Source organism: Hyla sarda, chromosome 11 (assembly GCF_029499605.1).
Source record: "Hyla sarda isolate aHylSar1 chromosome 11, aHylSar1.hap1, whole genome shotgun sequence".
Classification (NCBI taxonomy): domain Eukaryota; kingdom Metazoa; phylum Chordata; class Amphibia; order Anura; family Hylidae; genus Hyla; species Hyla sarda.
In genome coordinates, this window is record NC_079199.1 from 54407425 (window position 1) to 54431423 (window position 23999).

General features: G+C 43.4%; 1 protein-coding gene and 1 non-coding gene across 4 annotated transcripts in view; both read right to left on the reverse strand.

Moving 5' to 3' along the window:
* Nucleotides 1-9029: 9029 nt before the first annotated feature.
* The window catches only part of EIF5 (eukaryotic translation initiation factor 5), a 61939-nt gene continuing 46969 nt past the window's right edge, over nucleotides 9030-23999 (reverse strand). For all 3 annotated transcript variants that reach the window (XM_056544946.1, XM_056544945.1, XM_056544944.1), the window contains 7 exons: nucleotides 23402-23513; nucleotides 22969-23087; nucleotides 12882-13046; nucleotides 12643-12804; nucleotides 12271-12435; nucleotides 10553-10693; nucleotides 9030-9385 (listed from right to left, as the gene is read on the reverse strand). In XM_056544946.1, the coding sequence (XP_056400921.1) occupies nucleotides 9293-9385; nucleotides 10553-10693; nucleotides 12271-12435; nucleotides 12643-12804; nucleotides 12882-13046; nucleotides 22969-23087; nucleotides 23402-23513 (957 nt within the window). In that variant the 3' untranslated portion in view covers nucleotides 9030-9292. The remainder of the gene's footprint in view (nucleotides 9386-10552; nucleotides 10694-12270; nucleotides 12436-12642; nucleotides 12805-12881; nucleotides 13047-22968; nucleotides 23088-23401; nucleotides 23514-23999) is intronic.
* LOC130296125 (small nucleolar RNA SNORA28) lies at nucleotides 23161-23285 on the reverse strand. The gene has a single exon (XR_008849125.1). It is a non-coding gene; the product is annotated as a small nucleolar RNA SNORA28 (small nucleolar RNA).

Here is a 23999-nt window from a genome sequence, read left to right on the forward strand (position 1 = left end):
GCGCTGCACTCTGTCTTCCGAGCGAATGCGCTGTTTTTTTTTTTTTTTTAACCCAGCCCTCCGTCCTGATGACGTGAAAGCCGTGCATCCTCAGAACCGCTCGGCGCCGCAAAACCGCGCATGCGCTTGGAATACAGAGCGCAGCGCTTAGGGGGGGGGGGCGGATAACTAAAATGTATATGCAACAAGGGGGGCGGGCTTTGGGCACCTGCCTCCAGAACCCAAAGTAAGACTTCCGGCAGAGGATCCGCCTTCTGTGCACAAAACCGGGATGGATGGCGGACATTTTAGAGGACGCAAACTCATCCAAAACAAAACTTTACTAAGTAAGTGAGCACGTTACAGACTCCTGTTCACCCACACTATAACCCAATGTATTGGGTTTAGTGTGGGTAAACTTGCTGACAGTTTTCCTTTAAGGGTCTTAAAAATGGGAAAAGTCTTGGCCCCAATAGGTTTACTGCCCATTTTTATAAAACATTTTAAGACCTGCTGTCTCCTCCCCTGTTGCTGACCCATAATTCGCTGGTAGATGGAGCCTCCTTTCCTCCTCAGGCTCTGACGGCCCATATCACTGTGATCCCCAAACCAGATAAGGAGCAATTATCGACCTATCTTATTGCTCAATCTTGATATCAAGATCTATTCTAAGATTTTAGCTCTCTGTTTAGGCCCTCTGTTTCCATCCCTGATCCATACTGATCAGGTCGGATTTGTCTCGGGTAGAGAGGCCAGGGAAATACCCTGAAGACGTTTCCCTCATTGTCACCGCTAGATCCCATAGTCTTCCATAGGCTTTTGATAGTGTAGGGTGGGACTTTCTAAATTTAATTTTAACTCACCTGGGTATGGATCCTTGATTCCATGAGCATATTATGGCCTTGTACCATGGTGCCATGGCACAGGTTAATGGACAAGGCAAGGGTGCCCCCTATCCCCCCCTTCTCTACATTATTGCTATTGAGTATATGGCATGGCATTGAGGCAAAATGCATCCATCCCTGCTCTCTTACACTTCTGCCCTTATAAGCTCTCCCTCTAACAGATGACCTGCTGTAAGTCACGAAATCCTGCTGTAAATCTTTGGGTCTCCCTACATGAGATTCTTACGGAATTTGCAGAGTATGAAGATCTTAGTCCCTTCAAAGTCCCGAGGTACTTGCTTGGACCTCTTCTCAATTCCCTTTTCAGACTCAATCACATTCTCTCCAATACCTCGGAGTTAATCTATTAGCTGACCTCAATAGCTTGTTCGAGGCTATCTCCAACTGTTACAGGTAATTGAGCAAGACCTCTTGGGGAGCTCTCCTTCTTGGTTTGGCAGGATGGTGACAGTCAAAATTGATGTCCTTCAATGGCTTCTTTATCTCATGCAGACTCTTCCAGTCTGTGTCCCAGCCTCTTATATTGGGAAACTCTGTTCTTTAGTTACGAGTTTCATCTGGACCTCTAGTGGTCCTCCCCTGTGCCATCAGGTGTTAGTTCTAAGTAAGGAGAAGGGGGGAGTGGCCTACCAGACTTTCGTTTGTATTATAGGGCTGCACTTTGCTCTTGTATACTTGACCTGTGCCATGATGCCAAGATTAAACAGTGGATGAGCCTTGAGATAGGTCTTTCTTCTCCACATCCTGCTGCCCTGCCCTGGTTACCGCCTCCCTCTTGCCCATCTGGAGTTGATGTTCCTTACCTCTCCTGGGTCCTTCTTCCGGTATGGGATTCCTTATTGAGCTCTTCAGATATATCTGCCCACCCTGGTCCACTCACCCCCTTTTCAGTAACCCAGCTTTTCCTTTTGATGCTGAATTACTGGCCTTAACGGGTCGTGAGTAAGCTTCGCGACTCCGGCTTCTTGATGTCACCTTGGGGTGGCTTTGGTACCCCTGACATCCTTTACCTCAGAGGTTGGTTCACATTTGAAAAGCTTTGGTGCTACTACTCTTCTTTATTCCCTAAGGAACAGCTTCATAGGCCACTTATACCCTTTGAACAGATGGGTGTCCTCTCCTTGCCCTCCTCTCATATGATTTCTTGATTTACGGAGTGCTGCTTAGTTCAGTTGAGAGCCCTGTCAAACCCCCATACTTTCTGGGAGTCTGATCTGGGGTATGAGTTCACCACCGATGATGATCATAATGACTATTTCTTCCAGAATACAAGAACATAACTTTAAAATTCTGTCAAGGTGGTACCGTTGCTCTTCTTTCTCTTATCCTGGTCTCACTCCTGCAGGCTAAAAGGGGGCTTTTGTTAGTATCTGGTTATCCTGGGAGTCACCTAAGTTTTTCTCCTGGGTCGGTTGACCCCCGTGGTTGTGTTTAATAATGTAGGAATGCTCCCCTTCCCTGACTTTCCCTGATATCCATAACCTGTAATATTATAGCTTACTAGAAAAACATCCAGGCCCCCCTTGAACTTGTTTATTGAGTCAAACATCACAACATCATGTGACAGAGAGTTCCATAGTCTCACAGTAAAGAATCTCTGTCTGTGATGATGGTGAACCCTTCTTTCCTCTAGATGCCTCCTTGTCATGGTTATCAGCCTAGGTATAAAAAGATCACTAGTAAGATCTCTGTACTGTCCATTCATATATTTGTGATCAAATCGCCCCTTAGACATCTTTTCTCCAAATTAAATAACCCCCAGCTTGATAACATGTCTTGGTCCTGTAATCCTCCCATACCACCAATGATCTTTTTTGCCCCCTGCACCCTCTCCAGTTCAGCCATGTCCCTCCTATACCCAGGTGCCCAAAACTGAACACAATACTCCATGTGCGGTCTGACTAATGATTTATACAGAGGCAAAACTATGTTTCTGTCCCGAGCCTCTATGTCACTCTTGAAACATTCCATGACTTCGTTAACCTTGGCAGCAGCTGCCTGGCACTGATCACTAAAGTTGAGCATACTGTCAAATAAAACCCCTAAGTCCTTTTCTGTAGAAGTTTTACCTAATGTTTTATTATTTAGCACATTATTTAGTACATGTTTTTACGGCCCAAGTGCATCACCTTACATTTATCCACATTAAACTTAATTCGCCTTGCCTGTGCCCAAGTCTCTAGCTTCCCCAGATCCCTCAGTAATATTATGTTATCCTCCTCTGTGGTGATCACCTTACCTAGTTTAGTGTAATCTGCAAATATAGAAATTCTTCTCTGTATTCCCTCTACAAGGTCATTAATAAAAATATTTAAAAGAAGTGGATCCAGTACTGACCCTTGCGGTACCCGACTTGTAACTGTCACTCAACCAGAGTAAGTTCCATTACCATCCTCTGCTTCCTGTCACAGGGCCAGTTACTAACCCATTACATATATCCTCCCCTCGTCCCAGCATTTTCATTTTATATACTAACCTTTTGTGAGACAGTATCAAATGCTTTAGAAAAGTCCAGATATACAACATCCACAGCTTCACCCCGATCCAATCTATAACTGACCTCCTCATAGAAGCTGATCAGATTAGAGGACCGATCCCGCATAAACGCATTGTGTTACTTTGTTATTAGGTTACTTTCATTGAGATATCCCAGAATAGCATCTCTCAGAAAACCCCCAAAAATCTTACCCACAACAGATGTTAAACTTACAGGCCTACAGTACCTAGGATCCCATTTTGACCCCTCTTTGAATATCGGTACCACATTTGCTAAGCGCCAGTCCTTTTGAACAATTCCTGTCATAATAGATATATTGGTGTCATAATACCATCAATATAAATATAGCTAGATGTCAGAAAAATAAGTTCCTAAAATAAGACCAGAATAATCTGACAGGATAAAAGTATTTGGTCTTAGAGATGGAGTCGACAGGGAATGAAGGGGAAGTATTTCCGAAAATCCATCATAGCAGTTACTGGGGAAAATAATTGCCAAAACTCAAAAATGTAACAGGGCTATAGCCAACTTGATTCTACAAATGGGAATAATGAGTTCTGAAATGTTATTATTCTGGACAGAGTGGTGGAGGTCAGAGTCCCCAAATTGGAAATATATACTGATAAAATAGCACAGCGCATATATAAGCAATATAGAAAGATAATGAATGACTAAAGACCAAAGTTTGCGGCATCGAGGACAGATCAAGGAAATAAAATATTAGGATCCTGGGGTTCTCTGAAGGGACTAAAAATGGAGATCCAGTCGCCTTTGTACAACAACGGATTATTAAAGGGGTATTCCAGGCAAAAACTTTTTTTTATATATCAACTGGCTCCGGAAAGTTAAACAGATTTGTAAATTAGTATAAAGGAAAAGTTGTGTGCAGCTCACAAATCTGAAATCCGAGGATATAATTGGTTTTATGCCGAAACCCCAACGGCCGGGAATAAATAGTATATGAAAAGAAAATATATAACCAATCCTAGGATTTTACCCCGAAGGGTACACAATGAATTCAAAAATAATAGAGAAATTTCAATTGATATGTTATTAAACATATATAAAACAGTTGATGAAATTGTATAAAATTATTCTAATCCTGGCACAGATATATATAGGTGAATGTTCCACATAACTACTACAGCGCAAATAAGGCGCTGTAGTAGTTGCACCAACACACACACACACACACCAGATAATAAAGTGCCCCATACTATATGCCCCATAAAGTAAGGAGCCTTATAAGATATGCCCCCTCAGGTGCCACTGCCCCCACAGCATAACGTGCAGTCCCTGTATAATCAAGCCCCATGACTGAAGATGGGCAAAAACAGGGGGTCTCCAGAGGTTGCGAGTCAGTACCTATGGAGAAAAAAAAAAGGGGGGGGGGGGGGGGGGGAGTACTTACCTCAGTCAGAAGAACTTACCTAATGGAGTCTTCAGTGAAGTCTTCAGTCCGCTTTTGTCCCTGCATCACGCCTGGCTACTATGCACGAGCGAGGAGAGAAAAAGGGGGACCCGGACCCATGAGGTTCCACCCAGACGCTGACCGTTGGCGAGGGGGGTAAACAGCGCATATACACAATGTCTGTGCCCCCTTACTCGCAATGGGGGAACAGGGAACCGGAGTCCCTGAGCCCCCACCTGAAATCGGAAAAGAAAAAGGAATAAAAAAACTAACACGTCCCTATACTAGGAAAATAAAAAAATCAGAAGACCTGGTCTGGAAAATCCAGACCATGTCCACCTCTTTGACACTAAGCTTAAACTGACTAGCTCAGAGCCTGAAGGCGGGTATATCCTGCTGGGAGCAGCTGACTTTTTTTTTTTTACCACCATAGTGTCACACCTCCTTAGAGACAGCAGCATACACCCACGGTCTGTGACCCCCAATGGAGCCGATAGAGAAGTAAGGTTTGCAGGATTTCCAGAGGAGACAGAAATAGGAGATATTAGAACTTTCTTGTCCCAATGGATAATAGACTCTTTCGGTGCCCACTCTTTTCCCCCTTATATTATATATGGAGCGAACCCACCGTGTTCCATCCGTAAGGCCACGGTGCTATGCCAAGGACTATTCTGGCTAAAGTTCTATGTTCATCAGATTGTGATATGCTGTTGTGTAAAGCTAGAGAGACTGGTCCAGGTTTCTAAAGTTAACATAATATGTTAGTTATTTTCTGATTTCTCTAGACCACCACCGGTTCAGCGGGCCCCTTTAGACAAATTAGAAAGGGGTTAATGGCAGGAAAGATCTCGTACTCATTGATCTTCCCTGTCAAATTAAGGATAAAGATTAGAGGGTCTATTTTTAGAGATGCTAAAGAAGCTAGAGACTGGCTTGATAAAGGAGGGTTTGTGATAATTGTATCAATATATTGTGTATTACTGGGGGAGGGAAGGGGAAGATGAATATGATGAGGTTGAGGGCCCTGTTTCTTCTCTTGAACAGGACAAGTGTTGGGGGTGGGTGGATAGGGAGGGATGCGCCTGCATGGTATGTTGGTGTTTTTTTTCTCCTTTAATTGAAGGTTAAAGTTGTGTTCTGGAATGTGTTGGGAATGGATGTAAGAGAATGGCCGTTTAACAGATACAGAATTTTCTTCCAGCAATTGTTTATCAGAATCACATGTAACAATGGATAACATACATAAAAGTTATAAAGAGATGGGCAAAAGTGACTTTACATTTGCACTTTTCGAACTTCTCGGGTATTTATACGTGCATAATTCAAATTGTACTCACTATAGTGGGAGAAAAAAAAAAAATCAAAGGGGTCGGTTTTTTATTCCCTGTAAAATTAAAAATCAGGAACTGTTTATGACCTTTTATATGCCCCTTCAATGCTCTATATAACCGTTAGTTATTGATTGAATTGACATATATTGCTACTATTCTGCATCATACCAGACTATTTCAAGTATAGACCTGGTATTGGGAAATAGGAAGGGAATGAGGATGGTTAGAAATATCAAATACTACCCTAAAAAAAAACAACAGTATCAGACCATTGCTTAGTGGCCACCAAAACTGATTTGGGAGGGCCTGTGCTGGGTTGACAGCAATGTTACGATTAATTCCCATTGGCTATCGATATTAGATAGGAAGGATTTCATTAAATCTCATCTACAGGAGTTTTGGGAGGTCAACTACTCCTCCACTAGTATACAAATGGTATGGGATAGTCCTAAGGCTTTTTGCGTGGGCTCCAATGCGCACGGTCACACAGGATGTAAATGTTCTGGTGCACTAAGTACCGCCGTACATTTATGTCCGTGGTTTTTAAGGGGTTAAAGCCGAAGAGGCTTCCCAGAATTTTTTGTAGCAGACCATCCATTTTGCAGTCAATGGTGTCTTTAAGTGGAGCCGCACCCTCAAATGGGAGTGCAGTACTTTTAAACACCTTAGAAAGCTGGACATTTTATTAACCTAATTCGGTTCAAAGGGGAAACTGTTGCGAAACTCTAGGCATTCGCAAGCGCCTCTCCATAGTCGGCCACTCATCTGTGGTGAGATTTTATACTATCACGAATCGGGAAAAAATAAAAAAAAACTTTAGAGGTTTTAGCCAGCAAACATTCTGTCTTGAACAGACATGGATTCTAATGAAGACTTAAATTCTGACATATTACTTACTGCCATAAGAAGTGCAATGAATATTTTTGACACTCCAGAACATGAGTGAGCCCAAAGTAATAGCAATTTTTCATTTTTTTTTTTTTTTATAAATGGAGGAGGTTCAGCCACAGGCATATCAAAAGTAGCGGGAGCTGAAGTACTAGGCAAAGTAGCTGTGGCAGATTGTACTTGCTCATTAAGTGAACGAATCTCACCCATAAAGGACGAGGATTCTTGGGAAACAATTTTCAGTGCAGGCTTTGGAAAGGTTTAGGATGGGTATTCGGTAATACTACAGCACAGATTCCACATTTTTTTTGGACATTGATTCTTTACATGTTTCTTTAGAGGATTCTCTTGAATTCTTTGGGGCCTCCTTGTCTCCCCAAGAGGGGAAAGGAACACCCACAAGAATCAAACTACAGTGACCCCCGACCTATGATCAAATCAACATACGATGGCCTCTCAAAGGCCATCGCATGTTGATGTCAGCATCGACATACGATGCTTTTTTATGTCGGGGCCATCGCATTAAGTGCTATCCGGCAGCGCCAAATGCTTTAGCTGCTGCCGGATAGCAGCTTAATGTTCCCTGTGTGGTGCGGTAAGCATTACTTACCCCTCCACGATGCTCCTGGGTGCCCTCCAGGTCCAGCGCTGGTCTTCCGGTGTCTTCTCGGCCCTCTCTGATGGTGTCAATACGCTGCTGTGCACGTCATCCAATAGGAATGGTGTACGCAGCGGCGTAATGACGTCGCTACGCAGGCCCAGTAAGGCCTTGCAGAAGAGGACCGGAGAAGACAGCGGAGGCCAGGGTCACCATCGGGAGCGACGGGGACAGGTAGAGTACAGCTTCCGATACTTTACACGAATCCCTCAACATACGATGGATTCGACAAACGATGGCTCATTTGGAACCAATTACCATCGTATGTTGAGGGACCACTGTATACACTACTTGAAGTAGAATATAGGGGAACAGCAGAGCAAAGCAATATGGTGCTAACCCCAAAGAAACCACTGGCAAGAAAACATGTGAGCGAAAGATATTTAAAAAAAAAAATAAAAAAATAAAAAAAACACAGGAAGTGAACCCCTGAGGGCCAACTACTCAGTTACAGCCAATGCTGAGCACTCCAGATGAGCAGAGCGGGGGGCAGCAGACCCATCCATGACTCAGGAGGGATGTATGATTGAACAGAGAAAATGTATACTCTGTTCAAAGTCTGCATCCCTCCATGATTTTCAGGCAGGTGCCGCCACCTTGGGAGAGCGACTTCTGGTCCCCAGCCAGTGCTTGAGCGCGTACATGTCAGTGCACGTGACACCACACGTGTCACAATGTCGGACTCACACCCGGGCGGCATGGAGCCCAGAATGGCCAGGGAGCTCCAAGTAGGACTGCAACTGCCCCCCCCTGCCGCATAAACCCACAGCACAAGGAAGGGACCAGGAGGCAGCAGCCCGAAGGAAGCACGACCTGTTGCAGCACAGAGGGACATTCCGGCATGACAGACCCCTGCTGCCTGGCATCCCCGCCCAGATGAGAAACCAGGCCACCAGAGATAAGAGCTCACACTTATGTATGCTCCTAGAAACAAGGGTGGATGGGGAGGGGCCTAACCTCTGTGTTTCCTGTTCCTATTAGAGCGACATGGGATAATCTTCATGGTGGTGCTGTCATGATGGAGATTTGAAAAATAAAAAATAGTGATTCTGTACTGCAATCTGGCAATGTCATCTAATCTAAAGAAGGATGTAGCTACTTCTCAACCTATTCAGGTATGAAAAGGTGGGTAAACATCCAGTTTCCATGTATAAGCTGCATCACACAAAAAAAATAAATAAATAAGATGTCACCTGTTTCCAAGCCCTGCAACTGTCTTTAACTGAACAACGTTTTACAGAAACCCATGTACTTGCTGCAGGAACAGCCTCACTCACATGTATTTAAAAGCCACATGCAAGTGGATAGGCTCTCACACAGAAGAGTCTTTGCTTCCAAATAAAATCCAATACTGCAGTGATCAAAAACAAAAGCCTTTATTCACAACTGTATAAATGTGCACCAAACACTGGAATTTAAAAAGTAATTAACATGCTTATAGACAAAACAAGTCTCATTTCTGTCTGCAGTTCTCAATAGTGAAGCTTAGTAAAAGACCAAAATCACAGTAGAAAGAAACTAAGCATACAAAAGTGTAGCAGGATGTTCAGCTAGTGCAGCTCATTCACATACATGTCGCACTTTAGGCATAAAAAGCAAGTGGTGAACTGCTTTATGTGAACTTTAAATGGCATCGATGTCAATATCATCATCCTTCTCGACAGGTGACTTTATAGTCTCCACTTTAGGGACGCTCACTGTTGTTGAATATACAACCTGTGGAAACAAGTTAACAGATTAGACAGATTAGCCTGTACTAGGCTGCTGTAACCAGTTAGAAACAGAAAGTCTGCCATGCACCAAATACATTACAGAAAGTTTCATATCTCTTGAAAGTAGGTAACTGGATGGCTGTCCTGTCCTCTTTCTGAACAGTCAGAGTACCCTTCATGATCTTAATACATTTTATATTCCCCCCCAAATTCACTCCACCCCCCCCCCCCCCCCATCATGAACCACTACCTGTCTATTTTTCTACCTTATTACTGTGCTGTATTTTTGCTTGGTCTCAGTCAGCTCCACAGACTGGGAAGGGGTGTTCCCCAGCAGGCATGACCTCATCTGAAGCACTGCTAGGGAGAACTTCCCCTCTCACTATGCTTCACTACTCTGAACTGCTATCAGTGGTGTTCAGTGAGTGATTGGCTGAGACCACCCCCTCCGCTCTGTGCACTGAATTTTATATAGTGTGTCAGCTATGCCCACCAGCAGAAAAAGGAGCAGAAATATCAAGCACTTTGCATCATAACTCTACAGCAGTATTTCCCCATCCAGGGTGCCTCCAGAAGTTGCAAAACTATGAACCCACCCCAGCATGCCTGGCTGTAGTTTTGCAATAGCTGGAGGCACACTGGTTGGGAAACCCTGCTTTACAGTCTAGTTCAGCTCAAAAGGGAGCAAAAATATTCAGTTCTATACACAGCTGAGGTTCCACCTGAATTTCCTGACTTGTCTCTGCCAGGCTGCTGCAGAAGACAATCTGCTAACAGGACCAGAAGATTGGGTTAAATTAGCTTGGCCAACAGGAATCAGTTACAAAATGCTATCCAGGAATTCCACAGAGCAAATTTATTTAAAATACAGCTCCCCATCTGTCCCCAGGTTGGGAGTGGTATTACAGGTTGGCTCCAATTACTTCAAAGGAACTGAGCATCAGAACTATACTCAACCTGGAGACAGACGTGGAGCGGTTTTTGGAAGAAATTAGCTGTCTTTCTATTCCTGGATAACCCCTTGAAGTATATATGAGAAGTAATTCTAATAGGCTAACCTCTAATATAAATTTGATTGTGACAGGTACCATTTAATTTTTTCTAGTGATTCTCCTTTCCTGTTATATTGCTTATTTTCTTTCCCTATATGGATCACATAAGTAGATCTTACCTCAATATTTTCATCTTCCTCTTCTTCCTCATCATCATCTCCAGAAGACTCCTCTTCGGCTTCCTTCAGCCATTTAATGAAGGGCTCTGCCTTTGCCCTTATGTCTTTGGCAAGTTCTTTAGACACATATTTTTTGGACGGCTAAGAGAGGGGGGGGGGGGGGGGGGGGGGGGATGGGTTGAAGAAAGAAAAAACACTGAGTAGAGACAACGAGAAAAAACCCTTATGATTGGGTTGAGACCTATACAAAAGCTTTAATCTATTTTATGTAAGCACTTTAAGCACTTAGAATTAGCAGGCTAGACATGCACACTGCTGCTCCATTCAACTGATTAAGATTGCTGCACTTTCAGGACCTGGAGTTGAATGGAGTGGCAGCACACCTGTCCAGCTAACTGCTGCTCCATACAAAAAGGGGACACTCCTGAATGGTGCGTCACTGCAGTCAGCCTTTCAGACTTCAGTCACCCACACTATAACCCGATATACTGGCTTATAGTGTGGGTGAGCAGGAGCCCAATGCGTGGTCTGGAACTGCTATACCTACCTGCAGTTTGGAGGTCCCCCTCATCCAGCGCCGACTTGCATATTCATAATCCCAGGTCACATGAGTGCTCAGTAGGCACGAGCGCTTATGAATATTTAAATCCTGCGAGCACGCCTCAAAGCACACGTCAGCACTGGAAGAGGGGGGCTCCAGAATGCAGGTAGGTAAAGCAGTCCGCGACCCCGCACTATAAGCCAGTGTATCAGGTTATAGTGTGGGTGAACGTTTTCTTTTAAAATCAACCCTTTAGATAAGTGATGCTTTCATGGGATGATCCCCTTAAGCACAAAAAACAAAAGGAATTCGTAACTTTTCACCAATATCCAATATAAAAAAAAAAAAAAAAAAAAAAAGTAGGCTATGTTCACATCTTGTTTTTCTGTCCATTACGCTTGTGAAGCGAAGAGTTCCCCAATATTTTAAAATTGAGGATGTGATTGACAATATTATAGCTTCCATTTTAACATTCCTGATTGTTTGCCCTCACACGCCACCATGTCTGCCTATGGAAACACATAGGTTAGTGTTTTTAATAAAAGTATTAAAGTGCAAGTTATTCACAGTCTACAAACACATTAGCTTTCCCAGCATACACAGTAAACTTGAGAAAACCTGATCATGAATAGGGCTTTAAAAGTTGTTCTCCTGGAGTTTATATATGAACTAACCAGTGAATTCCCATACCACTAGTGCTCCTCACCTATTGCAGATATCACATGTATTCATGAGACCTCTGCAGCCAGTCACTGACATAAGCAGTGATGTTAGCATGTACAACATGAAAGCACTGAGGCTACTGACCTGCTCTAGCAACTATTTTTTTGCTGCAGCAAACCAGAGGCCACAGGAGCATTAGAGTTTATGAGTTTGACCAAGTGCCCATCCTTTTTCAACTCAAACAAGCCTAAAAACGATATATTGTATATTTACTCCATACACAGTGATGGCACTGGTTAACTGCAGAACATCTCCCAGTGAAGTTAATGGAACCTGTGCTGTAGTGAAACCACTACAAACAGTCTCTGGAGCTTATGTTTCCAGCACTATTAGTGATGGCCAATCCTGTGGCTAGAATAGTGATTGTTTTAGGTTGAACCCCTTTTAAGAGCACTATATGCAAAAAAATAAAATGTTTTTTGTTTGTTTTATTTTTTAAGTAAAATGGCAGTACCTTCTCAGCCCAGCCAAAGATCACCTCTTCTTCCAAGAGATCTGCATCATACATTTCTTTCAGGATATGTGGAATTTTGGAGAGAAGCTGTGTCTGGTGAATACGCACAACACACTCAAAGCCATGGAGTAGATATCTCTGTGCTTTCTTGTTGTTGTGGCAAAACTAAAAAAAAAAAAAAAAAAGTGTTAAAGATTTATTGGAAAAGTTCATAAAAAAAAAAAAAATCTAGGAAAGTCAGAACAGCCCAATCATTTGCAGTTTACAGAGTTCTTGCTGTATACTAAGTACAATATGCTGACTAAGTAAGAATGACAAACTGCTGGGCAGTAGATTTGTGTAGTAATTGGTGGTTCATATGACCAAACTTACACGTAGGAAGTGTCGTCTGTATTTCTTTATCTGCTCTCTGATCTTGTCATCAAAAAGAACTTCAGTTAAGACCAAAGGTCCCAAAATCTTTACATCAAGTCTTTCAGCTTCAGCAAGAATCTCTTTGTCAGAAGAATCAATAATACCTTCTTCCTTCTTTTTCTGTGAGATAATACGCCACATTAGCTTTAAGTCCCCATTGCTGGACATTACATTAGTAAATTAGACCTTTATCTTACTTTCACATAGTCAAACAGCATGTTTACTCTGTACTCCACAGGCTTCTCTAGGTCTTCACTAAGAGTTAGATTTTTTGCATGATCACTTATTTCCTCCATTCTGCGTCTCTGAGCCTCATCAGATGTGTCTTCACCCCAGTCTTCATCATCATCCTCCTTGCTAACCTTTAAAATAGACAAAACCTCTAAATAACCAAAGCCAGCAAATACAGACAACTTTGCAGGAAAACCCCCTTTAAAAGGCAACTGTCATGAATATCTGTCATCAAAGCATAATTTCTAGTTATCCCCTTTCCACAGACTAGGGGATATGTTCACAAGATGGCACAACCCCTTAACGACTCAGGGTTCCCCCCCCCCCCCCCCCCCACTCGTTTCTTTCTCCACCTTTTAAAAATCATAACGCTTTCAGTTTTCCACCTACAGGCCCATATGAGGGCTTGTTTTATGCACTACCAATTTTACTTTGCATTGACAGTCATCTTACCAAAAAATCTACGGCAAAACAAAAGCCATTTGTTAACTTTTGGGGGCTTCTGTTTCTACACTGTGCACTTTCCAGTAGAAATTACACCTTATTTATTCTGTAGGACCATACAATTAAACCCTACTTATAGGTTTATTTTTTACTACTGTTAAAAATTGTTTATTTTTTTATAACTTTTGCACGAAAATTAGTACGTTTCACAAAAAAAAAAAAAAAAAAAAAAAAAAAAAAAAAAAAAAACACAGGTCCTTTTCTGACCCCTATTACTTATATTTCTGCATACAGGGCGGTATGATGGCTCTTTTTGTGCCGTGATCTGAAGTTTTTATCTGAACTTTTATGGGAGTTTTTTTTATACTCTAAGGTATACAAAGTGACCATAAATACGCAATTTTGGACTTTGTAATTTTCTGACAGTGTCGTTAAATTACCATATTTATCGGGGTATACCACGCACCGGCCTATAACACGCACCCTCATTTTACCAAGGATATTTGGGTAAAAAAAGTTTACCCAAATATCCATGGTAAAATGAGGGTGCGTGTTATAGGCCGGTGCGTGGTATACCCCGATACAGCCCCAGGAAAGGCAAGGGGGGGGGGGGGGAAAGAGGCCGTCGCTGCCCGCTTCTCTCCCCCTGCCTTTCCTGGGGTCTAGAGCGCTGCTGTCGGCCCTTTTCACCCCCTCTCCCCCTGGCTGTCGGCGCCGCTTCTCTCTCCCTGGCTGTCGGCGCCGACACCGATAGTCAGGGGGACAGAACGGGCAGCGGCGCCGATAACCAGGGGGTGAAAAGGGCCGACAGCAGCGCTCTAGACCCCAGGAAAGGCAGGGGGAGAGAAGTGGGCAGCGACTGCCTCTCTCCCCCTGCCTTTCCTGGGGGTGTATCGGCGTATAACACGCACACAGACTTTAGGCTAAAAATTTTAGCCTAAAAAGTGCGTGTTATACGCCGATAAATACGGTAAATGTTTTTATAGTTCGGACATTTACACACGTGGCAATATCACAAGTTTATATTTATTTTGTTAACTTTTTTTAAATGGGAAAAAAACCTTAAATCACATTTGTTTAAAAAACACTTATAGCCCCCATAGGGGACCATAACATGCAATCCTCTGATTGCATACACTGAACAATGCTATGCCATTGATTCAAGTCCTTCAACCTCTTAAGGACAAAGAGTGAGATTTATCAAAACCTGTGCAGAGTCAAAGTTGCCCATAGCAACCAATCAGCTTGCTTCTTTCATTTTTCACAGACCTTGTTAATGTAAGAAGCAAGCTGATTGGTTGCTATGGGCAACTTTGACTCTGCACAGGTTTTGATAAATCTCCCCCATGTGTACAACCTGTTCTCCCTTAAACTTTAGAGCACATTTAAAGCAGCAAGGACCCAGGGTAAGTGCTGGACAGTGCCAAATCAGGCAGATTCCCAGCATTAACCCGTTAAGGACTCAGCCCATTTTCCCCTTAAGGAATCCAAACAATTTACATTTTGCACTTTTGTTTTTGCCTCATTTTCTAAAAATCATAATGCCTTAATTTTGCAGCTACAGACCCATATAAGGGCTTGTGTTTTTTTTGCGTCACAATTGTACTTTGTTTTAAAATAAGTAATGTCAATACAATCTGCAGGAAAAAAAAATAAAAATAAGCCCATTATGCAAATTTTTAGACTTCCGTTTCTACGTAGTGCACTTTTTGGTAAAATGACATTTTTATTCTGTAGGTCCATATGGTTACAGGGATATCCAATTCATGTAGGATTTATTTTACTAAAATTTAAATCTTACTTATTTTACTTTGAGCCCCCTCAGGGGACTATACCATGCAGTCTTCTGATTGCATATACTGATCAATGCTATGCCATAGCATTGATCTGCTACTGTGCTCTGCTGAGCATGCATGAAGCAGTAGATCAGACGACGAAGAGGCAGGTGAGGACCCTTCAGTCGTCCAGTAAGTTGATCGTGACTTTGCGATTCTGTTGCGATAGTCCTGATCAACTGGGAGTTTCACTTTCATTTTAGACGCCTCGATCAAAGTTGAAGGGTCAATGCTGGTACTAGCGTACTGTAAGTCTATGGGAAGGAGCGTGACGGCCGCCACACCCCCTCTCAGACTTATTGAGGGGGCGGGAAGTGATGTCAGAAGGGCACCCCGCTGTCACAGCAGAGGAAAAATCTCTGTGCGTGATGACGGGGTGATACAGGGGCTGGAGCACCGTGACTGCCCCAGCATTGCCCTGTCACCACACAGATTTTCATCTGTGCTGTGATGACAGCGGGGTGCTGCTACTGAGAACACGGGGTCCCCAGTGGTGGGACCCCCACGATCAGACATCTTATCCCCTATCCTTGGATGGGGGGGGGGATGATATCTAGGGGCGGAGTACCCCTTCAACCCCTTAACGACCAGATGTAAGTGTTGCTTGCATCATACACTGCCAGTCCTGGCTGTCATCAGCAGCCGGGGACCCGCTGGTAACAGCGGACATCTGTGAACGCGGAGGTCAGCCATTAACCCTCAGATGCCGTGATCAATACAGATCACAGCATCTGCGGCAATGCGCATGTTAAAATACATTATAGGATCGCCCACAGCGATGCAGCGAAGATCTGACAACACATTTTTACTGTAAAGTGTGAAAACGAAACCCTACAAAATGTGCAAAGTTGTGGTTTTCATTTAAATTTCCTCCCTAAAAATGATTTTTTTGGTAAAATGAGGTTTCATTACAAAGTACAATTGGTCACGCAATAAACAAGACATTATATGGGTCTGTAGATTGAAATATAAAAAAAAGAGTTATGGATTTTAGAAGGCGGAGGAGGAAAAACCGAACACTCAAAAATAACAGGCCTGGTCCTTAAGGTCAAAATGGGATTGGTCCTTAAAGAGTAGCTCCCACCACCACTTTTTTCTGTCCCTGCCTATTATCCATCTATCCCTAACCCCCTCCCTGCCTTTAACCCCTTAAGGACCAAGGACGTACCGGTACGTCCTTGGTCCTGCTCTTCTGATATAACGCGGGGTTACACAGTAACCCCGCGTCATATCATGGCGGGCCCGGCGTCATAGTGAAGCCGGGACCCGCCTCTAATAGCGTGCAGCGCCGATCGCGCTATTAACCCTTTAGCCGCGCGCTCAAAGCTGAGCCGCGCGGCTAAAAGTGAAAGTTCCCGGCTAGCTCAGTCGGGCTGTTCGGGATAGCCGCGGCTAATCGCGGCATCGCGAACAGCTGACAGGACAGCGGGAGGGCCCCTTCCTGCCTCCTCGCTGTCCGATCGCCGAATGACTGCTCAGTGCCTGAGATCCAGGCATGAGCAGTCATGCGGCAGAATCGTTGATCAATGGTTTCTTATGAGAAACCAGTGATCAACATAGAAGATCAGTGTGTGCAGTGTTATAGGTCCCTATGGGACCTATAACACTGCAAAAAAAAAGTGAAAAAAAAAAGTGAATAAAGATCATTTAACTCCTCCCCTATTAAAAGTTTGAATCACCCCCCTTTTCCAATAAAAAAAAAAAAGTGTAAATAAAAATAAACATGTGGTATCACCGCGTGCGGAAATGTCCGAATTATAAAAATATATCATTAATTAAACCGCTCGGTCAATGGCGTGCGCGCAAAAAAAATTCCAAAGTCCAAAATAGTGCATTTTTGGTCACTTTTTATATCATTTAAAAAATGAATAAAAAGTGATCAATAAGTCCTATCAATGCAAAAATGGTACCGTTAAAAACTTCAGATCACGGCGCGCAAAAAATGAGTCCTCATACCGCCCCATACACGGAAAAATAAAAAAGTTATAGGGGTCAGAAGATGACAATTTTAAACGTATTAATTTTCCTGCATGTAGTTATGATTTTTTCCAGAAGTCCGACAAAATCAAACCTATATAAGTAGGGTATCATTTTAATCGTATGGACCTACAGAATACATATCAGGTGTCATTTTTACCGAAAAATGCACTACGTAGAAACGGAAGCCCCCAAAAGTTACAAAACAGCGTTTTTTTTCAATTTTGTCGCACAATGATTTTTTTCCCCGCTTCACCATAGATTTTTGGGCAAAATGACTGACGTCATTACAAAGTAGAATTGGTGGCGCAAAAAATAAGCCATCATATGGATTTTTAGGTGTAAATTTGAAAGAGTTATGATTTTTTAAAGGCAAGGAGCAAAAAACGAAAATGCAAAAACGGAAAAACCTCCGGTCCTTAAGGGGTTAATTTCCTTTTTTTTTTTTTTTTTTTTTACATATTAAAAATGCCTTTTGTCTGCCTGGTAGTGTGCTCACTACCAGGCAGACTTCCCCAGCAGGCACCACGTCACTGATGCCTGCTGGGGCCGACACTTCTGCCCGTAGTTCACCTATACAGGGCGCCTCAATCTGTTTCCCCACTGCAACTCCCAGCTTGTCCTGACATCTATTGGCTGTCGGGGCATGCTGGGAGTTGTAGTGGGGAAACTGGAGGCATACTGTATAGGTGAACACTGATGGCCGCACATCCCGCTCCCCGCCGTGCAGCCTGCAACCCCCCCCCCCCGGCGCGCCGCTCAACTCCCTCCCCACCCCCCCCCCCCTCTTAGTTCACCTATTCAGTGTCCCTCCAGCTGTTTCCCCCACTACAACTCCCAGCTTGCCCTGACATCTATTGGCTGTCAGGGCATGCTGGGAGTTGTAGTGGGGAAACAACTGGAGGCATACTGTATAGCCCGCAACCCCCCTGGCCCTGCTCAACCCACTACCTCCCCCCCTCCCCTCACAAAAGCACAGTCACATTGAGAACTTTACCTGTCGCCGGGAGCCGGCGTGCGAGGCCAGGGAGCCTGCGCGCGTACTCTTCCTTCAAACTGTCTGACAGGCGGGAGCGAGCACAACAGTGAAGGAATCCTGACTCGTTGCCAGGCTTCAACGAGTCTAAATTCATTAGTGACGTCACTGCCTAATGCATTCGGCCATTAGGAGGGCGACCCCTAGTGGCAGAATTTAAAAGTGATTTTAAACAGTTTTAAAATCACTTTTTTTAATTAAAGTATATTAGAGATATGTTTCAGTACTTAAGTACTACAACATATCAATTTTTTGATTTCATGACAGTGCCCATTTAACTGGTTAAGATGCAGAGATCAAAGTTGATTGTGGAGTCTAAATGTGTGATCTATTGCTGCCGGTTAGCTCAAAGAGCTAATCGGGACATCCGCGGCAAAATAAATGACCCCTCCTGTAATAAAAGTTTGTATCACCCCCATTTTTTTTATAAAATACTGTAATAAAAAATTAAAAAATAAACTTACCACATGTGGCATCTCTGCATGCATAAACAAACTAGAGTTGAGCAAACTTACAGTATATTGGCTCGTAGAAAACCTCGCAGCTCGGCTGTTGATTACTTTAGTCTGCATAAATTAGTTCAGCTTTCCAAGGGATCCAGTTGCCTGGAAAAAGGTGGATACAAACCTAGGAGACTTAAGACTGTCATCCCGGACTTTTCCAGGCAACCAGAGCCCTTGGAAAGCTTAATTTAGGCAGACTAACGTAAACAGCCTAGCTGCCAGGTTTGCTACAAGCCAATTTACTGTAAGTTTGCTCAACTCTAATTAAAACATAAGGTTAGTTAAACCACACAGCTGATGGCTTAAACGTTAAAAAAAAAAAAAAAAAAAAAAAAAAGCCCTTATATAGCTCCGTATGGAGGAAAAATATATAAAAATAAAGTATGGTAGTCAGAAGGGGACAATTTTAGGTATACTATTTTTGGAGCATGTAGTAATTTTAAAAGCAGTAACATAAAACCTACATAGATTGGGTAACCTTGTAATCATATGGACCTACAGGATAAAGATAAGGTGTCATATTTTCCAAGAAGTGCACAGTGTAGAAACGAAAGCTTGCTTCCTATAAGTCACACAGCACTTCAGCCTATCACCTGCCGCAGCGATGTCCCGCATCGGCCAGTGATAGGCTGAAGCGCTGTGTGACGTATCGGGCTAAAGGAAGTAGGAAGTAAACAGCCTGGCCGACCGATCAGCTGTTGCAGATCTCCGGGAGAACATATGGAGGCAAGTGAAAGTTTGTTTTGTCTTTTTTTGCAGCCCGGAATAGAAAGAGTCTGCGCCGGACATCTCCTTCAAAGGCCAAAACGGGCTTGGTCCTTAATGGGTTAAATGTTTATTCAAGTGCTTTCAAAACAATACTGCTTAGAATTCTGAATACAAAGTCACATGGGGTCAGGGAATGGGGTCTCCCATTAAAAAAAAAAAATAAAAAAAATATAAAAAGGAGCAGTGGTCATGTAAACACCAACAGAATTGTTATTTTTGGCAACTCCAATAAAGAATGGAGATTCAATTGCTCAGTTTCAACAAGAGACCTAAATCTGTTAAGATACCATGAGGTACCAATCTCAAAGGTGTACAGCCAACTGAGATTTTCTAACTAAGCAATGTATGAATTACTACATACACACCAATGCATCGACTTATGGACTGCACAGCATTTGCTATTGCTGGACTTATGTATGCCTTATGCTGACTAATCATGTACAATAAGTAAGCATAGCTACATATGACTGCCACGTCATTTCAATGTCAGAACTTTGACAGCCTGTTATATGAAATGTCAATAGCTCTGACCCCTCAACCGCCAACCATACTAGATACGCGCACAGTAAAGCAGTTTAACCCCTTAAGGAACAAGCCAATTTTAGCATTTTTTCCTTGCCTTCTAAAAACCACATATTCATCCACAATTATGAGAGCTTGTTTTTTGCGCAACCAGTTGTCCTTTGTAAGGACTCATTTTACCATAAAATGTATGGCGCAAGAAAAATTAAATTTGGGTGGCGAAACTGAAAGAAAAAAAAAAACGCAATTTTACTAAGTTTGGAACGTTTTGTTTTCATGCTATACAATTTATGGTAAAAATGACATGTTCTCTTTATTCTGTGGGTCAATACAATTAAAATGACATCCACGATTACACTTTCTATTGTACAGCCTAAACTAAAACTTTTTAAACCAAAATTAGTACAAAATTAGTCGTCTATTTTGACGACAACTTCCCCCCGTATAAGCGGCGGTATGAGAGCTTATTTTGTGCTCATGATCTGTAGTGTGAGCGAGATTATATATTATATAAATTAGGGATCGACCGATAGTTTTTTTTAGGGCCGATACCGATAATCGGTGCAGGTTAGGGCCGATAACTTATACCGGAATATCGGTATAAGCTATTTAACCCCCCTGTGACACCGCTGCAGAGCATTGATTTAAAGCGGGCGCTTTAAATCAATGATCTGCAGTGGCTTTTGCGGGGCCATAGGCCGCCGCCACCACTCGCTTCTCTCCCCCTACCTGTCAGGGTGGTCCGGGCCATCCATCCATCCTTCCTGTAGTGTCCGGGGGCGTTCCGGGTGAAGAGTGAACCGGTCCGGGCTGTCCTTCTCCCACGGTCTTCTCCACTCCAGGCAAGCTCCGGCCTAGTACGCTGCATAGACGCCGCTGCGCAGTGACGCCCGTGCGCAGCGACGCACCTGACGTCACTGCGTAGCAGCGTCTATGCAGTGTACTAGGCCGGAGCGGAGAAGAAGACCGTGGGAGAAGGACAGCCCGGACCAGACCACCCTCCACCCGGAACGCCCCCGGACACTACAGGAACGATGGATGGATGGCCAGGGAGTGCGCAACGCAGTGCGGTGGGTCGGGGGTGCGGTGCGTCGAGGGGGTGGCGGCCGCGGTGCGGGCATTATCGGCAAGATAATTGCTGATACCGATATTGCCCAAAATCGTGATTATCGGCCGATAACATCGGCCATACCGATAATCGGTCGATCCCTAATATAAATTATGGAAAAAATTTTTTTTAAAAAGCAGAAATTTTGGACTTAATTATCCCGTTTGGTGAACAGCATAAACATTGTTTGGACATTTATGCATGTGGTGATACCAAATATGTTTACACATTTTCTCATGCTTTATTGGGGTAAAATGGGAAAAGGACTTTTAATGTCTCCATAGGGGACTATTTCAATCACTTCATTGCAGATACTGAATAGTGCCATGCATAGGGAATAGCACTGATCGGTATTGCGGATCTTCTGCTCAATCTCAGAGCAGAAGACCCCCAGGAGACGGACAGAGGCAGGTGAGAGGAACCTCCGTCCACCATTACGGATGATCAGATCCCCGCGGCAGCACTGCGAAGTGAACCGATCATCCATTTTAAGTGCCGCACTGCCATGATCTGTATTGATCTCAGCATCTGAGGGCTAATTGAGGACATCGGCTCGATTGCTTATGTCTGCCATTACCGGTGGGTCTCTGGCTGCTTACAGTAGCCAGGACCTGCTGTGCATGATGTGAGCACCGGTCCGGTGCTCGGGTCATGTCTGGAGTGTAAGTTAATTCAGTACCATTGCACCATGACGTACATTTACATCCATAGTCATTAAGGGGTTTAAAACATACTTCAGTCATATGGCAAGGGTGTGGAAATATAAAAAAATATAAAAAAAAAAAAAAAAAAAGCACACTTGTCCACAGGACTAAAATGAAGCAAAATCTACTTGTCCGGGCCAATTTTTACTTTTACACAAATTTTTTCCTCCTTGCCCTATAACAGCCATAGCTACCTACTATAATGATACCTTTAAAATTTTACTATAACCTTCTCCAAACCAAATGTTTTTATATAGGAAAGGGGTTGATCTGAACTTTTAACACGGAAGGGGTCAATGTGTGTCTTAAACTTTTTTTTACTTGAGACTGGAGGAATCATTAGATTCCTCATACAGATCAATAGAGTTCTATAGAACTCCATTGATCTGTATGTTCTGCAATCCATTGATCATGCCTAGTCCAGCAAGTAGAGATGAGCGAACTTACAGTAAATTCGCTTTGTCACGAACTTCTCGGCAGTTGATGACTTATCCTGCATAAATTAGTTCAGCTTTCAGGTGCTTGCGTGGGCTGGAAAAGGTGGATACAGTCCTAGGACTCTTTCCTAGGAATGTATCCACCTTTTCCAGCCCACCGGGGCACCTGAAGGCTGAACTAATTTAAGCAGGATAAGTCATCAACTGCCGAGCCGAGAAGTTTGTGACAAATCGAATTTACTGTAAGTTCACTCATCTCTACCAGTAAGGCTCCATCAGTGACAGAGCCAGACAGACAACTGGGAACAGAGGTAAGCCCTCCGGCTACCTCTATAGTGGAACTCCTCCTCCCCAGCGAGCATTCAGATGTCCCTTTATATGCCGCTGTCAGCTGTTAAACAGATTTCTAAATTACTTCTATATAAAAAAAAAAATAATCTTAATCCTTCCAGTACTTGGCTGCTGTATACTACAGAGGAAGTTGAGTGGTTCTTTTCATTCTGACCAGTGCTCTGCTGACAGACAGGTGTCAGAGAGCACTGGTCAGACTGAAAAGAACCACTTAACTTCCTCTGTAGTATACAGCAGCCAAGTACTGGAAAGATTAAGATTTTTTTGATAGAATTTGCAAATCTGTTTAACATTCTGGAACCAGTTAATCTGAAGAAAAATTCTCAGAGTACTCCTTAAGAAAATAAATAAAAAACTTCAATACTTACAACAGGAGGACTTAAATCTGTCAAAACTGCTGTCTCGTTTTTATCTGCAGCACCGTTTTCTTTGACCCTTTTGTTTTTCTTGTCTTCTTTCTTTTTGCCTGTAACGCTGTCTGTGTTCTCTGTAATGAGAGCCACAACTAAATATTTAAAGCCAAATCAATGCCAGATTTTTGCCAGGTAAAATACAGAGATAGTGTCCAAGTCATTATAACAGTAGAACTCACAAGACAGAGAATACTGGAATAGTAGAGACTTTAATTTCTCTAGCAAGCATAAATTGGGACAGATGGTTTTGCAACTGCCCCAGAGTGTTGCTTGCACTACAGGATGTTGAACTATAAGAAGTACATAAATATTTATTGGGTGACTTGTATGTTATGAGTACAGTCACCACAGCTTGCATGCAATCTCAGGTGGCAGCATCAGTCCTTACCTGGTGGATTTTTGAGAATGAAAGTACAGAGCTTATGGTTTGTGTCCAGCATGCCTCGATAGCCACAGGCTTTACAGGAATTGCCTATTGTTTGTTTCTTGGGATTGACATGCTGAAACAAGCAAATTAAATCTTTTTTACACAAATCAGTGCATGATAACTCAATCCACAAAATTGACTGCAGAGATTTTTTTTTTAATGAAAGCTCTGAGCTTTCTAAGATAACTGCCAAGCTGTGTGCGCCCCTTAACCCCTTAAGGACGCAGGACGTAAATGTCCTGGTGCGGTGGTACTTAACGCACCAGGACGTACATTTACGTCCTAAGCATAACCGCGGGCATCTGAGCGATGCCCGTGTCATGCGCGGCTGATTGCAGCCAGGGACCCGCCGGCAATGGCCGACGCCCGCGATCTCGCGGGCGTCCGCCATTAACCCCTCAGGTGCCGGGATCAATACAGATCCCGGCATCTGTGGCAGTTCGCGATTTAAATGAACGATCGGATCGCCCGCATCGCTGCTGCGGGGATCCGATCATTCATAACGCCGCACGGAGGTCCCCTCTCCTTCCTCTGTGCGGCTCCCGGCATCTCCTGCTCT